Source organism: Aspergillus lentulus (assembly GCF_001445615.1).
Source record: "Aspergillus lentulus DNA, contig: Alt05, strain: IFM 54703, whole genome shotgun sequence".
NCBI classification, from domain to species: domain Eukaryota; kingdom Fungi; phylum Ascomycota; class Eurotiomycetes; order Eurotiales; family Aspergillaceae; genus Aspergillus; species Aspergillus lentulus.
This window is the reverse complement of record NW_028322121.1, coordinates 1,761,460-1,781,475: the sequence shown is the minus strand read 5'-3', so window position 1 is coordinate 1,781,475 and position 20,016 is coordinate 1,761,460. Positions and strand designations below refer to the sequence as shown.

General features: G+C 50.4%; 7 protein-coding genes across 7 annotated transcripts; 2 read left to right on the top strand and 5 right to left on the bottom strand.

The window, feature by feature from the left end:
• Positions 1-271: 271 nt before the first annotated feature.
• ALT_3239 (threonine aldolase family protein) lies at positions 272-1,354 on the bottom strand (the record flags this gene model as incomplete). The annotated part of the gene is made up of 1 exon (XM_033562625.2): positions 272-1,354. One exon carries the CDS (start codon positions 1,352-1,354, stop codon positions 272-274), a length of 1,083 nt encoding a protein of 360 aa, XP_033418516.2.
• Positions 1,355-3,910: 2,556 nt separating this feature from the next.
• Positions 3,911-4,198, bottom strand: ALT_3238 (uncharacterized protein; the record flags this gene model as incomplete). The annotated part of the gene is made up of 2 exons (XM_033562624.2): positions 3,911-4,058; positions 4,116-4,198. 2 exons carry the CDS (start codon positions 4,196-4,198, stop codon positions 3,911-3,913), a joined length of 231 nt encoding a protein of 76 aa, XP_033418515.2.
• Positions 4,199-7,681: 3,483 nt separating this feature from the next.
• Positions 7,682-12,161, top strand: ALT_3237 (transcription factor domain-containing protein; the record flags this gene model as incomplete). Its single annotated transcript, XM_033562620.2, has 4 exons — positions 7,682-7,982; positions 8,036-8,979; positions 9,973-11,962; positions 12,013-12,161. The coding sequence occupies 4 exons, from the start codon at positions 7,682-7,684 to the stop codon at positions 12,159-12,161; spliced, it is 3,384 nt and encodes a 1,127-aa protein (XP_033418511.2).
• Positions 12,162-12,375: 214 nt separating this feature from the next.
• On the bottom strand, positions 12,376-13,119 carry ALT_3236 (2-deoxyribose-5-phosphate aldolase; the record flags this gene model as incomplete). Its single annotated transcript, XM_033562619.2, has 1 exon — positions 12,376-13,119. One exon carries the CDS (start codon positions 13,117-13,119, stop codon positions 12,376-12,378), a length of 744 nt encoding a protein of 247 aa, XP_033418510.2.
• Positions 13,120-14,184: 1,065 nt separating this feature from the next.
• Positions 14,185-14,766, top strand: ALT_3235 (uncharacterized protein; the record flags this gene model as incomplete). Its single annotated transcript, XM_033562618.2, has 2 exons — positions 14,185-14,198; positions 14,253-14,766. The coding sequence occupies 2 exons, from the start codon at positions 14,185-14,187 to the stop codon at positions 14,764-14,766; spliced, it is 528 nt and encodes a 175-aa protein (XP_033418509.2).
• A 1,967-nt stretch (positions 14,767-16,733) lies between these two features.
• ALT_3234 (uncharacterized protein) lies at positions 16,734-17,532 on the bottom strand (the record flags this gene model as incomplete). The annotated part of the gene is made up of 2 exons (XM_033562616.2): positions 16,734-17,387; positions 17,431-17,532. The coding sequence occupies 2 exons, from the start codon at positions 17,530-17,532 to the stop codon at positions 16,734-16,736; spliced, it is 756 nt and encodes a 251-aa protein (XP_033418507.2).
• A 482-nt stretch (positions 17,533-18,014) lies between these two features.
• ALT_3233 (F-box protein) lies at positions 18,015-19,322 on the bottom strand (the record flags this gene model as incomplete). Its single annotated transcript, XM_033562615.2, has 1 exon — positions 18,015-19,322. The coding sequence occupies one exon, from the start codon at positions 19,320-19,322 to the stop codon at positions 18,015-18,017; it is 1,308 nt and encodes a 435-aa protein (XP_033418506.2).
• Between the last annotated feature and the right edge of the window lie 694 nt (positions 19,323-20,016).

The following is a 20,016-nucleotide window of genomic DNA, read 5'->3' as shown; positions in this document are numbered from 1 at the left end:
CAAAGAAGCTTCTTCTTCTGTGCTTCCTTAATATCAAAAACAAGGAAATCTTGTTCTAGATTCCTTCTAGTCTGCCATAGATAGTGATCGACAGATAGAACGAGATTAGAAAATATTTCCCAGCGTTGTCTTATTTGACATGGGGTAGTCTCAATATATATTCCGCTCTCTCCTTCATAATCCGCACCTCGGAGAATAAAATGATCATTAAGATTAATGCTATGCAGACTGTCTATCGCTAACTCATCACAAATGCCGTTGATCATATGCATCATACATCCAGCTCGGTCCATTGCTGCACCCAACTATTGAACTTGTCCACTTGAAGGGAGTCCGTTGCCCATGAGGTCACAATCCGAACCACCGCATGCCCATCCTCGCGCTTCTCCCATATATAGAACCCAAACCGATCCTGTAGTCTGCGAACCACCCGGTCGGGTAGGATAGCAAATACTTGGTTGGTCTCCGTCTGTGCTGCGAGACTATACCCCAGCTTCTCAAAGTTGGCCGAGATCTTCGCTGCCATGTTGTTCGCATGCGTTGCTAGATCGAAGAACAGATGCGTCCGGAAAAGCTCGACAAACTGAATACCCATCACACGGGACTTGGCCAGCAGAGCCCCGTGCTGTTTGAGGTGGAAAACAAAGCCCTCAGCCAGGTGGTGTTTGACTACAATTGCCTCACCCAGCAGTGCTCCCATCTTGGTCCCGCCAATCCAGAAGATATCGGTGAGGTCGACCATATCGCGCAGGGTCAGGTCGTTGTTCTTTGCGCTCAGCGCTACTCCCAATCGTGCACCGTCGACCAGGATGAGCAGACCGAGTCGTTTGCAGACTGACGAGAGGGCTGACAGTTCGGCCTTTGTGTAGATCGTTCCCAGCTCGGTTGCGTTGGAGATGTACACCAGCCTCGGCTTGGCCATGTGTGGAAAGAACTGATTCTGCTCAAATACGCGCTCCAGGTTCGCCGGGGTCATTTTCCCGTTTACTCCAGGGACTAGGATCATCTTGTGCCCTGTGGCTTCGATTGCACCGGCTTCCTTGGAGACAATATGCCCTGACTCCACAGCCATGACGGCCTCGTAGGGCCGTAAACAGCTAGCAATCGAAATTAAATTGGCTGATGTTCCGCTAGGGACAAAATGAATGGCAACTTCCTCCTCGCTGGCGTTGAGCTTCTCCCGGATCAGCCGTCGAGCTTCATTGCTGAACTCGTCTGTCCCGTAGGACGATTGCTGTGCGGTGTTTGACCGTAACAGAGATTCTAGAATCTGCGGATGAGCTCCCTCGCTGTAATCATCGATAAAATTGTATCGAGGAGGGAGCTCTGTGTCACTGATATCTGACGCCGGCATGGTCTGGAAGATTTGGCTTTAAATGACAGTAGAACCAACCACAGGAATTAATGCAAGAATGTCAGGAAAAAGTAAGAGATCCAAGTGAGTCATGCTGTCTGGATCCCCTGAATTTTCTCTCCTTATCTCTGTGGGAAAACTTGACTCGGTAGCGGGGACACGCCGTCGTCTCGGGAATAATCCGGTGTCGGGAATCCGCAGTGGGGATTTCTATTAGCAATCGCCTGCTATCTTTCCCGAGCTTCGGAAATCCCGAGTAGTGGTACAATACTCCGCAGAAGTCGTACAGTTGGCATATTATGTTGCACCGAAATAGCGGTAAGGGCTAAGAAAAAAGATTGCGTGGATTCTAATCTGCTTTCGAGAAGTAGTTATCTCAGATTTGCAAAAGTACGAGTAGATCAATATCATCGGGGCATGAGCATAGCTTGATTCAGATATGGTATGGATCTACGGAGTACGTGCCCCATGATGATCTTCTAAGGATACGAGCACTGCTGAACAGACGTTGGTCGATGGACTGGGAGCTTGGATATTCGGCATTGGCCTATCATGTTTCACTGATATACGACTCCACAGACTCACAACACCGGACTAGACTTAGATGATTATGAACACTGCCTGCTTTGTTCCATGAAACACAAACTGCTTCAAGGAACGGCTCCCCCGCTTGACGGGACATTTGCTTCGCATTGGCTCCACAGCTCTTCTACTACCCCGTGAAATTGAACAGGCCGTACTATCGATTTGTTGCTGTAATGTCTGTTGGCTGGGGAGACGTTTGCTGCGCTGAATTGGTCTTCTTCCTGAAACATCTTCTCGGGTTGCTGGCGTCTTTGGATATTAACATTGCGACTATGTTCTGCCACATCACTTCTTTCGCCTGTATTACCTCACATCTGTATAACAGTGGGATCCGAAAGGCCAAATGTTCGAAGGGTACTATCCTCCACGCACCGGAAAATACTGAAACCCAGCACCACCGCTATTCTCCTCTTCTTTATCGCTTCTTTGAAAACCTCCCATAATACAGTGGGGTATTGCGTATAAAACCACCTGTAAGAGCTTAAAATGTTGAATACTGCCCCAGTGCTACCTAGTCCAGGTCCTTAACATCCCAAATTCAGCCAATATTACAGCCCTGACCAGGGTTTTGCTGCTCTAGATCAGCTGAGTCATGGATCAGACCTAACTATCAGTCTCCCAATGCCACCATCTTCTTTCTTCACTACCTGATCATGAATGTTCCTTGTCTTGGTCACCTCTCTGCTAACGGCGCGTGCTGGCATTGATACTTAGTAGGTATAGGAAGTATATGCATAAAGCTTCTATTATTAAATTAGTCCTAGAGCCTTAGAGAGGAGTTCTAACTAGGTAGTCCATCCCTTTTATATTAATACTGAACATTTGCCGCGTATATACAATGGGCGAGTGAGCACTTCAAGCAGACCCGGCCGTTGGTGCCTTTGAAGATGCCCGTAATCGAAAGTGCAGTCAATGAAGGGGGCATTACGGAGGTGATCGAACGGGTCCATGATTAGCTTTGTGTACATATTCTGCAATGTGATGCGACAGTAGTGAGCGGCCATGACATTGAGGTCACCCATTGCCCATTGACCATTTTTTCAATGGCGAGAACTTCCCTATGTGCAGTGTGGCTGATCCACCAGATATCGGTCAATGTAGCTGAAAGCGCAAAGTAATGAGCTAAAATTACCAGAGCACAGCTCTCCATCTCCTGGAGTAGCTTGAGGAATTCTGGGGAAACGATCAAGGGAAACACCATGAGACGTCGACATATCATTGCCGGATGCTCCCGTGCTTCTATAGCGAGCCAAACAGAGTTGAGATAAGCCACTGTCGATCTGTATACCTCCAGTTTTGGGGGCCGTAATTGTTCGCCATCCCCCTCAACAAAGTCTTCGGATGGCAGCAAATACGAGAAATGACCACAATCGCAGCTGCCGGCGGTAAAGTTTGGGTCCGTGAATGAAGGCGACGAATGAATGATAGAAAAGATTCTAGCTGACTTGCTCTCTTGAATGGCGCTGAGCGCAGCATCGAATACCGATACCGAGCCTCTGACCAATTGCATCCATTCAATCGGCGGTCTGTATGGGTCAAGCGGACGATCCTGCAAAGACGTAAACGCGTCGATAAGTAAGAGAATGCACGTAAAACACGCTGCGTCGGCAATTCTGGCATCTATACTTCCCACGCACACTCTGTGGTCTCGCAAAGCCCGCTCTAGATAGACTGCCCGAACGCCGATCAAGTCCGTCTCGTTTGATTTGCTCCTGCAAAGATGCAATGCAGAAATTGCAAAAATGGCATACAGCAGTGGTTTGTAGACAAAGGCTAGTTTGGGAACCTCGATTGACCAGCAGTCTTTAATGCTCTGGAGATGGGCTCCTGGCAAGGTGAGGCTAGTTCCTACGGTGAAATGATGCAGGAGACGCAGCTCTGTGTACGCATGATATTCACCTTCCCACCATTGGCGACTGCACAATGCTGTGATTGCAGTAGCCGTGGCAGCTTCGTAACTGCCAGCCAATGCTATCTGCGACGGAGGGGGAGGTGGAGGAGCCCCGGAGCTGGGTTGCCGTTCGGTTTGAGCGGTAGCAGGTTGGCCTTCTGACCTGTCATAGAGACAGGCGACCCCATGTCTATGACAGTCTCGGCATACTGGACGCGCTTCATCACACTGGCGTGGTATTAGTCCGATCGGCGGGGAACCATGTCACGTTTTCAACATACTAACCTTAACCCTGCGAGCGCGGCATCGCTGGCATCCGTTTCGGGATTTTCGATGAGCCAGTCGCGGGCCATTCTTCTTGTACACATGACTGGCTGGCTTTTCTTGATTTTGAGGGGCATCAGTCATTGTTGCGACCCTGAGTGTCTGGGTCATAGCCGATTCCCCCTGCTGTAGGGTACCTGAAGCACTGTGCAAAGGTAAATCTGCCGGGGTTCCCAGGTACATTGTGCACAGTCAAAGCTCATGGACCGACTTTATATCCCGGATGATCGAGCAAAAACAGGATTGATCCGGTGGAAGGGGAGGGAAAAGAAAGTGAGCGGCGCGAATTTACTCTTCCTAGGACTCAAACCCCGCCCCGGCTTGCAGGCAGTAGGATTTCCCTGATTGGGCTCTTTTCCTCCGATTTGCAACTCGCACTTTTTATTTCTACGGGTCTCGGAAGAATATAAGCCAAATCAGTAAAGACAATTCTCCTCAGTGTCATGCATGGGTATTATCGGCTCAACACTTGATTGAAAGCGATCTCTCAGCATTACGTCTCAGGCAAGACTCAACAAAATCAACCCAGTAGGCATAAATAAAAACAAAGAAGAGCCTTCCTTCACTCAGAGGGGCCACATCCTACACCACTAAACATGTTACTCAACCTCTTCTCATCTCTCTTCCCCCAGTCCAATCCAGCAAGCCTCCCTCTATGTCTCGCCTGTCTGCACCATTCGGCAATTATATCCACCGATATGTCGTGTACGAAAGCCAACAAACATCAAGATCAAAGTTGTAATAAGCTCAGGTAGAAGACCAAGGAGAGTACGGATGGCTAGGGAGCCAGTCACTGGATTCACATTTCGTTTCTGGGTTGACTCCGCGATCAGTCCGTAGGTAACCCGGATACCGACAAACGCCGTCGCTAAGAGCACGCCGTGGAGGAGCTAGCATTTAAGGCATTAGCACTGCCGATGGCACACTGACTTGCAGAATCCTCTCGTGTTAGGGTCAAGTCTACCATTTTGCCTTCCTTCACCCCTGAAATGGTCTTCTCACTGCAATCCTTCAACGTCCACAGAGCCCAGATGGTCAATATTGCCCAACTGGCCTCGAGCAACGCCATTCCAACGTCGAGATTCGTCTGATCGCTCGCTTTGGGGTTCTTCCCGGCCAGACCGCCGGCTCCTGTGCCAACCATGGCAACTCCGGTTGCCACGACCACATGGACGAAGGCCATAAATACGTATTCTAAACGTTTGTTCAAGTTTCGCTTACAGTACACCCTTCTGCTCAGGTAAGTCAGTAAAGTCATGTTGTTCCCTAGAGGGATAACGCACGCTTCATGTAGTATCCCATCCAGAGCAAGAAGCATAGGCGAGATCCCAACGCTTGAAATAATGTTTGCCCCGGAGCTGCTACTGTGAATCGAGAGTGCACCGCCGGTGATCCGCAGTATACAAAACGCCAGCAGATAGCCCCAGCCTAACAACCCACTCCGATGATGACACAGCGTCAGATACACCGCTGGACATACGAGAACGGAGTAGATGCCGAGTTGAGCGACGGAAAATGCACTCATGCTTTGTATGGGGGAGGCTGTGCCGTGACAGAGGAAGTAGAATAGTCGTAAGGGGTATAATGATTCCCTTCCTTTGCCTGGTTTTCTCTGTGATTTCTTCGATACTTCGATCCGAAGATACAAACTATGATAGAAGAGACAAGTAGGAACAGGATTCTCATGGTAAGACCAATGTGATTCAGAAGATCTGCTGGGTTGCTCTACTTGTCGGAATAGGGTGAGAAAGGACTATATTAATCCATCCAGATGGGCTCTCACCCAGTTTGTCTGACTCTTCAATATTCTATGTCAACCTAGAATAATTTGGTGGTGGTTGGCGACTACTGAACGATACCGAGAATCCCTGTCGCATCCTCTTTTCGAAGCGCCCAATAAGAAGCGGAATACTCTCAGGCAGCAGCTTCGTGCTCATAGCCATGGACAACGAGAGGAAGAAGGTTAGTTGTACGGAATCCCCAACACATGCGCCATAAGATGCTACCTATCAAAGCCCCTTTACCCTATATCTGTATCCATCCCCAATTCAGCCAATATGGACTCTTATGCTTTCCAATCTCTGGCACTGCACCCATTTTAGCTTCAAACCCATCTGGCCCCATTTCCGGGGGGAACAGCGCTGGCACAGTCCCTGCAGATGTCTGTATCTGCATCCAGCGCTGCCTGGCTCTCAGTTGCGCATGGTGGTTCCATACGCCTTGCATATCGTCCGCGCTGGCATTCGCAATGCCAGCCTCATCCAGGCGCCGTAATATCCTCTCAGCAGAGTAAGCTGCAAATACTTTACAAATCGTTTCCCTCCATGCATCGCGATACTTCACCCGCAAGGAATTCTTACAGAAGCGCTCATCCACTGCCATCTCCGGCTTCTCCAGCACCATCTCGAAAATTTAGCCCATTCTCGCTCATTCTGAATCCCCAGCATGACCGTCCCCTTGCCTGTTTCAAATGGTGCATATGGATAGATCGCCGCATGTGGCGCACCAGCAGGGGTTGGGCCCCGCTGGTCCCCGTGGGTATAGTACATGGGAAATTCCATCCACTCGACCATACTCTCCAGCATGGAGATATCAATATTGCGTCCACGGCGCTCGGGGTCCTTTTCACGCTCAAACAAGGTAGCAAGGATAATTGAGTATGCGTAGCAGCCCGCGCAGATGTCCGCAATCGAGATACCAACTTTTGCTGGCTCGGTCGCCGTCCCCGTGACGGAGAGCAGACCCGCTTCGCTTTGAATAAGGATATCGTATGCTTTCTTGGCTCGATAAGGCCCGTCCGGCCTGTAGCCGGAGATGTTGCAGACGATCAGAGAGGGGTGCTTTTCTGATAAGTCTGCGAATGACAAGCCTAGTCGGGCGCCTGCTCCTGGGGCGAGGTTCTGAACTAGAAAGTCTGCGCGGGAAACTAGTCGCATGAGTATGCGATGGTCGCCGGGGGTCTTGACTTCGAGGGCCCGGCTTTCCTTTGACCGGCTGGTCCAGACAAAGTGCGAAGAGAGGCAGTTGACGCGGGTGTCTTAGTTCCGGGCGAAGTCACCTTCCTCGGGGCGCTGAATTTTGATGACGCGAGCGCCGAGATCAGCTAGTTGGCGGGTGCAGAATGGCGCTGCAATGGCTTGTTCGAGACAGACTACTGTGATGCCGGACAAGGGGCCTTTTTTGGTTGTCGTTTAGTGTTATCCTGGTAGCGGAGGTGTTGGTTGACGAGTTGCGGTGGATGATCAGGAATTGTCGCGGCAGAGCCCAGACATTGGGCTGACTGAGAGCCATTACGCGTCAATTCCTTGCGGTATTCATCTCTAGAGACATGCGTCTATTTATTACTTCATATAAGGAGATCAAGATGCTCACCTTACTCCAGAATGATCGACGTCTGGGATGTGCGGGGTTCGGGGTTACATGCCGGTTAACGGCTATGACGGTTAAACGGCCTGCTTTTCTTGCATGGTTTATATGGTCATTTCTCAGCCTCGAAAGAACAAGAATCTATATGTCAATGATTCGAAATGTCACATCTGGTCACAAGAGCACCTCGTTATAGGAGAGTAGCTCTCCGACTGCAGTGGCCGCTGGTTCGGTCGCGCTTCTCAACCTCGGCGCGTCGGCCGCTGATGGAACTGACGGGCTTCACTGAAGAACAACTCACTGTCCGCGACGCCATCTCAGCCATCACCTCTAAATTTCCCAACACCTACTGGCAGGACTGTGATCAGAATGAGCGCGATCCCAAAGAGTTCCATGCCGCGCTAGCCAAGGATGGATGGTTGGGGATTGCTTTGCCGGAGGAATTGGGAGGTGCTGGACTGGGTCAGTACATCACGGTTAATGTAGCCAGAGTTCAGGCTACTGACTGTGAGCAGGGATCTCAGAAGCTACAATGATGATGCAGACCATTACTCAATCCGGCGCAGGGATGGCCGGTGCTCAGGCCATCCATGCCAACGTGTATGCGACACAACCGCTGGCCAAGTTCGGCACCAAGGAACAGCTCGAGGAGACGATTCCCAAAATCATCAATGGGACATGGCGGACCTGCTTCGGCGTCACAGAGCCTAACACGGGCCTAGAGACGTTGAAACTCAAAACCACCGCCACCAAAAACGCTTCAGGTGATTCATACTCGGTCACCGGGCAAAAGATTTGGATCACCTGTGCACAAGTCGCGTCCAAGATGATTCTGCTCGCGCGTACAACCCCCGTCGAGGAAGTAAAGAGATCCACACACGGTTTATCAATGTTTTGCATTGACCTTGACCGCGCCAAACCCGGTCTGGACATGCGCAAGATCAAGAAAATGGGCGGTCGCGCTGTCGACGCCAACGAGGTCTTCTTGGACAATTACCAGATCCCCGCAAACACGTTGGTAGGAGAAGAAAATGAAGGATTCAAGATCATCCTCCACGGGATGAATGCGGAACGCTGTTTGCTGGCCGGTGAAGCGTTAGGTCTGGGTTATGCAGCGCTCGAGCGCGCGACGCAATACGCCAACGATCGCGTGGTATTTGGACGCCCCATCGGACAGAACCAGGGCATTGCACATCCGCTGGCAGATGCGTATATGAACCTAGAAGCGGCCAAGCTGGCGACTTACCATGCTGCGCGGTTGTATGATGCCTCGCGAACGGATAGCTCGATTGCCTTCCATTCGGTCGGGGTGGCTTGTAACAGCGCCAAGTATCTTGCTGCTGAGGCAGCATTTACGGCATGTGAAAGAGCTGTTCTGACGCTTGGAGGAATGGGTTATGCAATGGAGTATGATGTTGAGCGGTATCTGAGGGAATGTCTGGTTCCTCGAATTGCCCCGGTGAGTCGGGAGATGATATTGAATTATGTCAGTGAAAAGGTGCTGCAATTACCGAGGAGCTATTAGATTGCGAGAAGGGTAGACCATACTATATCCCCAGTGACGGATACGCGAACAAGAAGTTCTCGTGGTGCACCTGCAACTACATTCCTAATTTAGGGGACTACATATTAACAAAGTCACTATATTAGAGTATGAGGTCAATGGCTTCCTACATCCATTCATAGAAAGTTGGTCCAGTTTCAGCAAATTGAAGCGTTAGAAACTGGTGATGGGACATAGACCGACTGACACCTCAGGCACCAAACCCGATAAGCGTGCACATCCACGTTTATCCCACACAGGACGACTTATTTACTTGGTTCTCTCCATCCATCTATCCATCCTCCCCGAGGGCCTGTCATGGTTCTATTACATTAGAAAGAAGCTATTTCGCAGGAAAGAACTGAAATATGACTGCTCATGCTTGAGCCACCTAATATTGTGATGAGTGATGAAATGGAGAATGAAGTCTCAATGGTCTCTGCGAGAACTCCAAGAAAGGTGCCGACCGCGTGCCAAAGATGTCGCCGCCAGAAATTGAAGGTCATTATGCGTCCTCTGTCATCAAAAATGAACTAAGGGGTAGTCTCTAGTGTGATGTCAACCGTCCTTGCACACTGTGCCGCAGAGCCGGGACTGATTGTCTCCCAGCCACGACCAGCCGCTGGAGAGTTTACCGACACGGCCAGCACTCTACCATCGAACGACCTTCTAAACGACCGCGGATAGCGCTTCCTGATGCGAGTGCAAACTCTTCAGAACAAGCCCAGATTTGCCATACAGGGACAGATCCTACTCCAAATGAACTGACAGATGCTGTTTCTTCTACGGATGAGCGTCTTAAGAAGGCTAACCATCCGATATGGAACTCAAGCTCGACCCTGGCTTTAGTTAATGGCGTGAGAAACCCTGGTCATATTAAACAACTCTGGTTTCTGATAAAAGAAACAGGCATTTCAATTGCACAATGTCGCAACGCCCCGTGATCCGATAATGGACGCCATTCCTGGAGGCGCCATGCAGGACGTTGTCGGGGGAAATTCCGAAGTTGGGCATAAGGAAGCTGTTGAGACAGGTGCCCGTCCACCTTGCGGTACAGGGTCAAGAAGACGGACTCTACGTCCCATGTCCTCGCTGGCGCACTCATCGCCGCCAGCTCTGACGGAACTTAGATCATTGTTGCCTCCATATAAAGCTGCTGAGCTGCTCGTCGATACCTATTTCGACCGAGTCCATTGGTTTATGCTCATCTTTCAACAGGATGACTTCCGTCAAAACTGGCCACGCCTGTATAGAACAGGATTAGATGACGTAAGTGAAATTGGCAACGATCCAGGATTTCTCAGCACCTTCTTGATGGTCATTGCGATTGGAGCGCACTATGCCGGGCCCTATCGACAGCGTGTCCTAGCTCGCTACGAGGTCGAGCTTGAGACGCTGAAGCAAGGCATATTGAAAGCCATTAAATCCAGTCTGCTGGATATTATCTCGGTTGGGTCGTTGGAAGTAGTTCAAACGTGCGTCCTATTAGGAACATACTATCTCTTCCACGGTGCTCCCCGGCTAGCGTGGCCGGTCTGCGGCTGTGGCCTTCGGGTTGCTCAGTCGCTCAACTTACACCGCAAGATCAACAAAGACCATGTCAGTTTGTCATTAACTCCCATCGAGCGCAACCAGAATGAAACGAGGAAGCGTTGCTGGTGGGCGATCTACGAGATAGAGACGTTCTGCTCGATGTCTTACGGTTACCCTCACAGCATCAAAGACGCAGACTGCGATGTTGAGCCACTGAATCCGTCCGCAAAGCTGGGGAATGCTGCATCACCGATATCCTTTGATGAACCACTGAGATGCGAGACGACCCTTTTGTCCTACAAGTATTACATGTCCAAATTATCAGTCTTTACAAGAGCGGTCCTCGGCGAGCTCTATGGAATTGGGCCCGGTTTGGTAAACAACAAGAGGACTTCTGGTGAGACTGGCTCAAGCTTACGCGCGGTCATTACGAGCGTAGCGAATCTGGATGCAAGGCTTCGTACCTGGCGAGCCGAAATCCCTCCCAAACTACGGTGGGAGACGGTTGCTTCTACCAGCGCGAGCTATTCATCAATGGAAGAATTTGACCGAGACATTGGCGCATCGGGTGTTCGATTCGACAATCATATCTACCACCTTCAGGCGTTAGCGCTTAAATTGGCCTATGAAAATACCATTATTCTAGTTCACAGGCCACCTCTGTCGTACAAACTCGTGGCTAGAGCCGACGAGAAGCTGGATGATATGTCTCGTCTTGTCACAGTTCAAGAGAATCCTTTTCTACGATCGATGCAAGCCTGCCATGACGCAGGTATGAGCTTGTCGGAACTCGCGAGCAGCCCGATTCTGGAGCTTGTGTCTGAAACCTACGCTGCTGCCTTTGTTAGCGTCCATACTTTCACAGCGGGAGTTGCTCTTGGGATTTTAGGCAGCGTTGAGCCGCTCACGCCGCAGGCTCAAGAAGCCAAAGTTGGGCTGCATCGACTCATGTCCATCCAATCGAAATTAAAATCTCGATCCGTACTAGCCACGCAGGGCCTGAATATCCTTCAGCGGCTGACGAAACTCCTACTGGACAAAGAGCTAAGCATGATGCTCGATGTTTCGAAGCCTATACAATGGCCAGAGCAACACAGCGGCGTAAACGGCGATGTCAGTGCCATCCAAATAGGGACTCTTTCTCCAAAGCCATCTTCAAGCGGCCAGCGTACGAGGAGATTGCCTCACGATGCTGAGGGGGCCGTCATGTCGACGGACCGACAAATAACCATGTCGGATTCTCGAGACATCCAAGAAACAGAGACCCGTGAAGAAACGCCAGAAGGTAACAATGTCGCCAACTTCTCGCATCTTGAGTATGTGGAGGACGCTTCCGTGTCAGAGGCGCTCTATGATTTCGACCAAGGTGAGTCAAGCAGTATTTGATTTGTACTGTCGCAAACTGAACGGGTCCAGTGCTCTCAACATATGTTAACAGCTCTTGGGCTGATCCTGGCCCGTTGGCAACCGATACATGGCACCCTCGGACACTACATGATGAAGGATCTTCAATGCTCGAACAAACATGGATTTGGGGTCCGGATATCCTACCACGGTACGATTGAAAGCATCTCAATGTCAGTGACAGTTTGATGCTCCCTCAGGTTTTATCAAGCTCTACCCCTGGTACATCAAGATACTGGATTTGATATTTAGGGAACGAATACAGGTGCATTTGTCCTAGAATTCGGTAGGTATACCATATTGCGCTGAAGATATGCGCTCCAAGTTTGAGCTATTAGACTGGACCAACTGCTACAATGAGAACACGAAACTACCCTAGTATCCACCAGTTTCCCCAGCCTCCTTCATCGGCTTGAAGGATACTTCAATAGGTTCATTGCCGATCCCGCGCTTCCTTGCCTCCCCCAAAATAGCCACGGTAGCTGTGGCGCCAATCCGAGTGACACCCAGGCTCATGACATGCAGCAAGTCGTCCAAGGTTCGGACGCCGCCAGCAGCCTTGATCTGTACCTTCTCACCGGCCTTCTCCCGCATCAGCCTGAGATGCCTCACCGTCGCGCCCTTGTAGTTATACGACCCGTCCACCTGCTTCACGAATCCGTACCCGGTCGACGTCTTGACAAATGCAACATCCAGCCTTGTGCAGATCTCACAAAGTCGCACAATGTGCTCGTCTTTTAGATAATCATTCTCGAAGATGACCTTTAGCAGGGCGCCTTCAGCCTTGACGGCATCGTTGATCCGCCGAATTTCCTCGGTCACGTACTCCCAATCGCCGCCGAGAACTCTACCAATATTGACAACCATATCAATCTCAGCGCCGCCTGCTTTGACCGCCGCGATTGCCTCCGACACTTTAATCTCGGTGGTACTGTTCCCGTGCGGAAATCCGATAACGGGGCAAACGAGGACATCCGTCCCGGCCAATTCTTTGACGGCGAGAGGAATGGAGTATGGTTTAACGCAGGCAGTAGCTACTTTATGCTCTCGGGCAATTTTTAGCCCTGCGAGGATATCGGCATCAGTCATCGTAGGGTGGAGGAGAGAGTGGTCGATCATTTTCGCGAGTTGAGGAAGAGAAACGGCGATAGTGTTGGGGGTCATTTTGACTCGTAGGACGAAGAGATCACTGATTATTGGGAGCTAAATGACCTGCTGATTTCGATGAGTGTGATATGCGATGCATGGTCTTTGTGGCAGGTCGTTGTTATATAGATGGAGGCCCATGCTCCGGTGGGTGCATCTACTGCTTTGGGTGAGCGACATAGTGTGGTTAGCCAATGAGCGCCACGCCCGATCCGAGAGTGGAACAGTAACCATAAACAGGAATTCATCCCGGCGTTGCTTCTATGGCCCTTTTATGATTTTTCTCTTCAAAGGACAAACACATGGCTGAAGATGCATCTTCCTTTGACAACACCGAGGAATCGGACAGCTGATACAAAGTCGAGCTGACGCAGTTCTCATATGACGGCTTTGCTGTCTCGGATTTAAGCTCCCAAGAACTCAAGAAGTGGAGTCTCCATGCTATAACATCGCTCGACAGGGTGTCATGTCTATTGCAGCCACAGACAACTTGCGGCAGGAGTCCCTATACAGTGCCCATACTGTCTCAAACTGGAACCGGTTCCGGGAAGATTCACTGAGGCGTCAAATGTTGACCTACTGTGGTACTGCTCGCCTTTCGGACATTTGAAGATGCATCTAGGAAAAAACCGCGTCTCCTAGCTCGACGAAGCGTCCAAACATGAACTTGTTTTCTGTCTGTGTCTTTCTCTCAAGAGATTCCACGATCTCTCCGAAGACAGTTGTTGGGAGATGATTTCTTTTCTTTCACCTTATATTCACACTGCACTGCGTGAGTCTCCGCTGCTTAGAGACTAACAAGGAGACTGTGACGTTCTACTGGCCAGTCACAATAGACAGACCCGCGTTCACTCTATACCAGAGCCCGGAATCTTCTGTTATGTGCAAATTCTTCAAGCTACGTGTGAATGCATGAGATTCTGCCTGAATATAAATTCCCCCTCATCTTCCCCTTTTCTTCTTTCTCTTCCATCATCCACAGCTACTCCATCCACAGCCTTGATAGGAAGCCTCCACTGCAAACACACAAGATTCATCATGACTTCAAAGAAGTAAGTTTACCATCACCGGTCTACAAGTTATGAGTCGTCTCTGATAATCGGAAGATGGAAAGAAGAGTGGTGGTACGAATCAGATTATCGAGCCGATGAGCACAATAGAATCGAATATGGCTGGAGCGAAGACTGGGGCTACTGGATCAAGGTGATGGACGATCGTCTTAAAATGGCTGATGACTGGCATAGCCCGTACAACACACTCGCCGAACTAGACAGGTTCAGGGCATCCGTGCTGGACGGCGGTCGCGAGGGATGCTATCTGAGTGCTTACACGGGCCCTCGGGGTCGGGGAAAGAAAGTCGACTTTGAGGTCATGATGGATCTGTGGCACATATATCAGGTTGCCAATACCGAAATCCTCTCTGAATTTCGCAACTTGTCGAAACGAGAGATCCAAGAGGTCAGCGAGACTGTCGAAGCCAAGAACGATGACGAATGGGTCAACCCCTGGGCGAAGAAATGCGTATGCGACGATTGCGAGGCATTTGATGCATTGGTTGCAACCGACAATACAAATGACGAGAGCGATGAAAATGACAAAGACGAAGATGAAGACGACTAAATCCCAGTCAGCTGTCGGGACACGATGATCAGGACGAAGGATCAGGACGAAGGATCGGGGGAAGCGGTCTCTCGGTGATTGAGGAAGGTCTATGGGTTGTTCGTCCTTTCGGAAATCGACTCATGAATCGCTGGATCCATGTCGACTATCCTTCTTCTATCTTTATCTACACAGCAGTATTGTTCAATACTTCGCGAAACTCATCCTCAGCTGCCGAGGAAGCCGGCTACGCAGTTATTCGAGAATCTGATCTACGTGATCGACGATGACAGTAAAATCTAGCCTAATCAATCCTTTGATAAAATTGAAGCTGTCCTACTCCTCCGGTTACTAGTAAATAGGCATCTCCAACTGTATACCCAACGGCATGATGAAATACATGCGGGGAACTTCTGCTCCTCCGCCTGACGTCAGCAGTGGTTGTGTCAGTTACCTACCTCAGTGCCAGATAATCTGTCCATTTCGCATTTCGGGCCTTTCGATCTTCCAAACAAAACTGAGAAAGTGTCAAGTAGTTGATAGTCAGTAAGATGGCTCATAAACCAGGAACGAATGATGGTTGGCACGGGGTCATCTCTAAAGATGGACCTTTTCCTCCCGTCGCCGGTCGCTACCATCTCTATATTGGTCTGTCGCTCATTTCACCCAAGAAGTTTGACTAATGAGGCGACAGGTCTCTTCTGCCCCTTTGCTCACCGGCCCAACCTAGTGCGTCATGTCTGTGTCTTGACCGATATTATCTCTCTGTCCGTGGTCAGACCATACCCCAACATCAAAGGGGAGGGATTACGATTCCCAAAGACCAACGATGAATATCCCGGAGCAACAGTCGACCACCTTTACGGCAGTGAGTTTCTGCGCGATATTTACCTCAGAGCCGATAAAGACTACAAAGGACCGTACTCCGTCCCTGTGCTCTGGGACAAGGAGACGGAAACAATCGTGAGCAACGACTCTGCCGAGATGCTCCGCTGGCTACCCAATGCATTCGATCCTGTTCTGCCGGTAGTCCACAAAAGAGTACATCTATACCCCGTCGATCTGCGATCGCAAATTGATGAGATCACCGCCTGGATGCAACCAGATCTGAACGCTGGCGTTTACAAGGCCGGCGGCGCGGCCACTCAGGCAGACTACGAGAGGGCAGTCCCAGCCGTTTTTCGAGCGCTCAACCGGCTTGAGCAACTCATTCATGACCATGGTGGACCGTTCATTCTAGGTAAACACATCACTGAGGTCGATCTGAGAGCGTACACGACCATCATTCGGTTCGATCCCATCTACGTCCAGCACTGCAAGTGCAATCTGGGGACAATCCGACATAATTATCCGACCATCAACAACTGGTTGAAGCATCTGTACTATAACGTGGAAGGATTTAGGGAATCGACTAATTTCAAGCATATCAAGGAAAGCTGTAAGTACTGTTTGAGGAGATACTTTATTCTTCATCAGCTGACTTGAACAGATCCTAAGAACCAAGCGGACATCAATCCAAAGGGTATCGTTCCAATGGGGCCTATACCTGATATTGAGTCTGGTGTGGATCACACCTGGGGTTTGGTGAGAGTTGGGTCTATCTATGTGTAGCCTGCTGTTTGTTTGCACAGTAACGCAAGGGTGAGACAAATCGAGATTGAGACTCTTTTCAGCAAATACTCCAATGACCCAACTTCCTATACTGAGACTCCTCACTAATGAGGCCTACTCTTAGACCTGAGTACCCTTGTCCTTTTCGCGTAGGAGCAGCTCCTGTCAAGCCAACTTATCTTCGTGAAATCACGCATACTAATAACCTCAGCGCTCTGCTTGCACGACTCTTGCTAACGTCCAAATAAGGCACCCCCGGGACCCCAGAGATGTACCAAGATAATCCCCGTTTGTAAGTTTATCCAACAGGCGTGCAAAGACATAACTATGTACAAAGTATCCACCTCAGTGTTTATTCATCCGTCTAGGCGGGATACCTAGGAAATAGAAATATCCGCACAAGAAAGATAGATCTGCCCCGTCTGGAACGAATTCCATTTGAACGACAACAAAGTATGATTGGACACGTAGTCCGGAATCTTCACTTTCTTCGTCACGGTATAGCCACCCGCAATAGAAGTGTAACACGAGTTCAGCGGCGCATTATCCACCCCCTGACACTTGGGCCTCTCCGCCGCCTGGAACCCATTACAGGTAAACCAGTCATTGCGCCAGCAGGCCTGGCCCTGCGCACAGTCCGGACTATACCCACACTCCTGCCCATTGACATCCGTGCAAGGCAAGAGGCCGGCTTCGAAGCAGTCCTCCGCGGCTTGCTTCTCCGCCTGAGTCGGCAGATACGACGAGTCGAGCAGTTTGTCGACAATGCTCTGGTCCTGGCAGATGCGGTAGCTGAACATGCCGCCGTGGTCGCCGTTGTGGTCGACGCACCACTGCACTTCGACCTCTTGGCCGGCGGTGTAGGTGGCGACTGGTTTGGTACCCCAGTTGCTGGTGGGCTGGTTGTAGTCGATGCTGTCGCGGGCGTTGTAGCCGCAGGGTCCGCTGCGGCTGACGGGGGCGGAGTCGAGGTTTGGCCAGGACGAGACTGGTTCGAGGATGGTGCATTCGGGACAGGAGTCCACGCCGGCCTGGCTTGTTAGCTGGGTTTGGGACGAGGCAATGGTCGCATACCTCGTTTCCTAGTCTGGTGCGGCTACTGGGGATATAGAGGTAGCCATGCCCCGCGACGCAGGTCGTCAGGGTCAACACAGTAAGGGTGGTGAATGCCTTCATGTTCAAGGATTTGCCTTCTTCAGACCTTCTGTTGTGAGCTTGCTGAATATGGAGCTGGTGAGGGATGATTTCTCGCCCCTTTTATGTATGACTGGTAGAGTGATCGGCACTGGTCTATGAATCATGTTATGTTGGTGTAGTATTCAACATTTACAGGGAGCGGGCATGGAGCCAAATGAGGTCTCTTAAGTTGCCCGGTATGAAGTATCGGCAAGACATATCCCGCAAAGATCGGCACGGAATTCGTCTGAAACTTCACGATATCCGGGGAGAACGTCTCGAGTCCAGTCCACTTCTAAGCGAATTGCATCCAAAGTATATTGTTACTCGGCATCTCCGCGTGGAGCCTTGGTCTGGTGGCTGAGGCGCAGCTGATAGGGTGCAATATCCGGTAAATATCCGATCTGCCAGGTTCGACTTCTTTATTGGTGTAGAAATTTCGGCAGGTTTATTAAAGACACTGGGAAGGATATTCTTCGTGGTCACAGAGCGTCGATGTGATATCGCACACTCTCGCAGTTGATACTGCTCCTCCGCGCGAGTCCCAGGGCCAAGTCGCCCCATCGGCAGAACTTGACCTCCACCCATTGGAGACACGTCTGTGGGCGACACTTCTTCCGTCCATGTCGCACAAGAGCAAGGAACTCGGCGACCCATTGGTCATTCGGCTGACATCCATTACCGAGATCGATCTCGAGATGTCGGAGATTGGGTGCTGCAATCTTCTTATAGGTGGCATACGGCGTCCCACGCTCTTTGGGCGAAGCATTGTACAGAGTTACATGTAAATCGTTCAGACGAGGAAAGTCTGAAAAGTCGGGAATATCCTCTCCCTGGGGCGGAATAGGGCCAAGGGTGATCTTTTGCAGCCAGTCCTTGTGAAGCGAAAGCAGTCGCTGGATGCTACGGGCGTCGTAGTGACTCTCGTATGGTCCATAGCAGAGTGCCAAGAGACTGATCTCCTGCAGTCGAGCGGGCCATCGAAGGAAACATTCCGTTACTTCAATCGATGTCTTGGGATCTTGCAGATCCAGGCTGGTCAGTGCGGACGTTCCTTGCTTGTTAACGGGAAGAAGCTGCGATAGGTCTTCTGTTGTCATAGAAGCACTGTCGTCGCGTGCAAAGCTCGTATATATACTGCCATCCCGGCACCAACCCCAACGGTAGGTGGACAATCTCCTCAAGGTTTGCACCTGACTCAAGATAGTGAACAGCAGATTCAAGGAGGGAGCAGCGCCGTATCCGACGAACTCGAGTTCTTCGAGCTTCATCCTTCCGATGCTTTGTAGCAGAGGGAGGTATGAAGTTTTAACGAGGTCCAACTGCATGGTAACGTGCCGAACACAAGGCAGAAGATCCATGATGTGAAGGATATTCTCGGAGTACGCATCATCGTCGACGGTGACATGCAAACACTGTATATAATAGCGAAGATGGGGTCTCTTTTGCAACGTCGACAGCAGCTTTGACAACCTCCGTTTATCAGTCGCCCACCATTTAACAATCCGAGGATTGCGGTCTTTCAACAGGAGCGTCCGGTAGAGGAGGGTTTCTGCGATATCGCGCCATCGTCGGCAGACTCTGGCTATAGGACTCCATTGTGCGAGTTTGATCTCATGAGGGGCCCCCTCTGATTCCAGAAAGGAAAAGATCAACAAAAGGAGCTCGTCTGGGAGAGTAACAAAGTGATCTGTGCGAGCAGTCGCATAAGTCTCAGATAGGACATGAGGCGGAGGACTGATACGAATAATCCTCTGTACCGAGGGTACAAGCAATGTCTGGAGCGACATCCTATTTCACCTTCCCTTGCAAACTTGATCTTATAGAGATGGCTACAGTGTCGACAGATACAACGTCCTACTCTCCTACGAGATGTAAAAAATGGAACACATAATGCTACCGGGTCATGAGATCAGCTACAAGAGGTACCAAGCACGGACAGCAGCTCCCCCTCTTTGTACGACCAGACTGGATTTGCCTCCAGCTTTAAAGTTGGTCGACGGATTCCAGATCCGGGCACATGACACATTGGTCCTCGCTCATGAAGCTCGAAAGTGCCAATCGTACTTGCTGGGAAGAGGAGTTTGTTACAAGATCTCGACTGACTTGATACTATGAAGGTGTCTATCTAGGATCTGCCATTACTTATGTTACTGTCAGGCAGCTTCGATCCTTGACTGTTCGTCATGAGCTTACCCCGCATTCTCAATAAGCTTGCCTGTTTCCTCCAATCAAACTCGTGGAAATGCGCCAATGCCGGTGTGGGCCTCAGGCAGCTAAATTTCTGTTGTCGGCCAACAGGAACATTGTTATTCCGAGTACATGACAGCCAATGATTCGCCCGTGGTCATGTCATCTGACGTCATGAGCCTGAGGCATCGTGGCATCCCCACAACAGTCGATTGATCTCCCCTGACACTTGTACCACTTAAGAACCTGAGCATCTCCAGGGCTATCCTTGCTGCATTGCATTGTACTAACTGC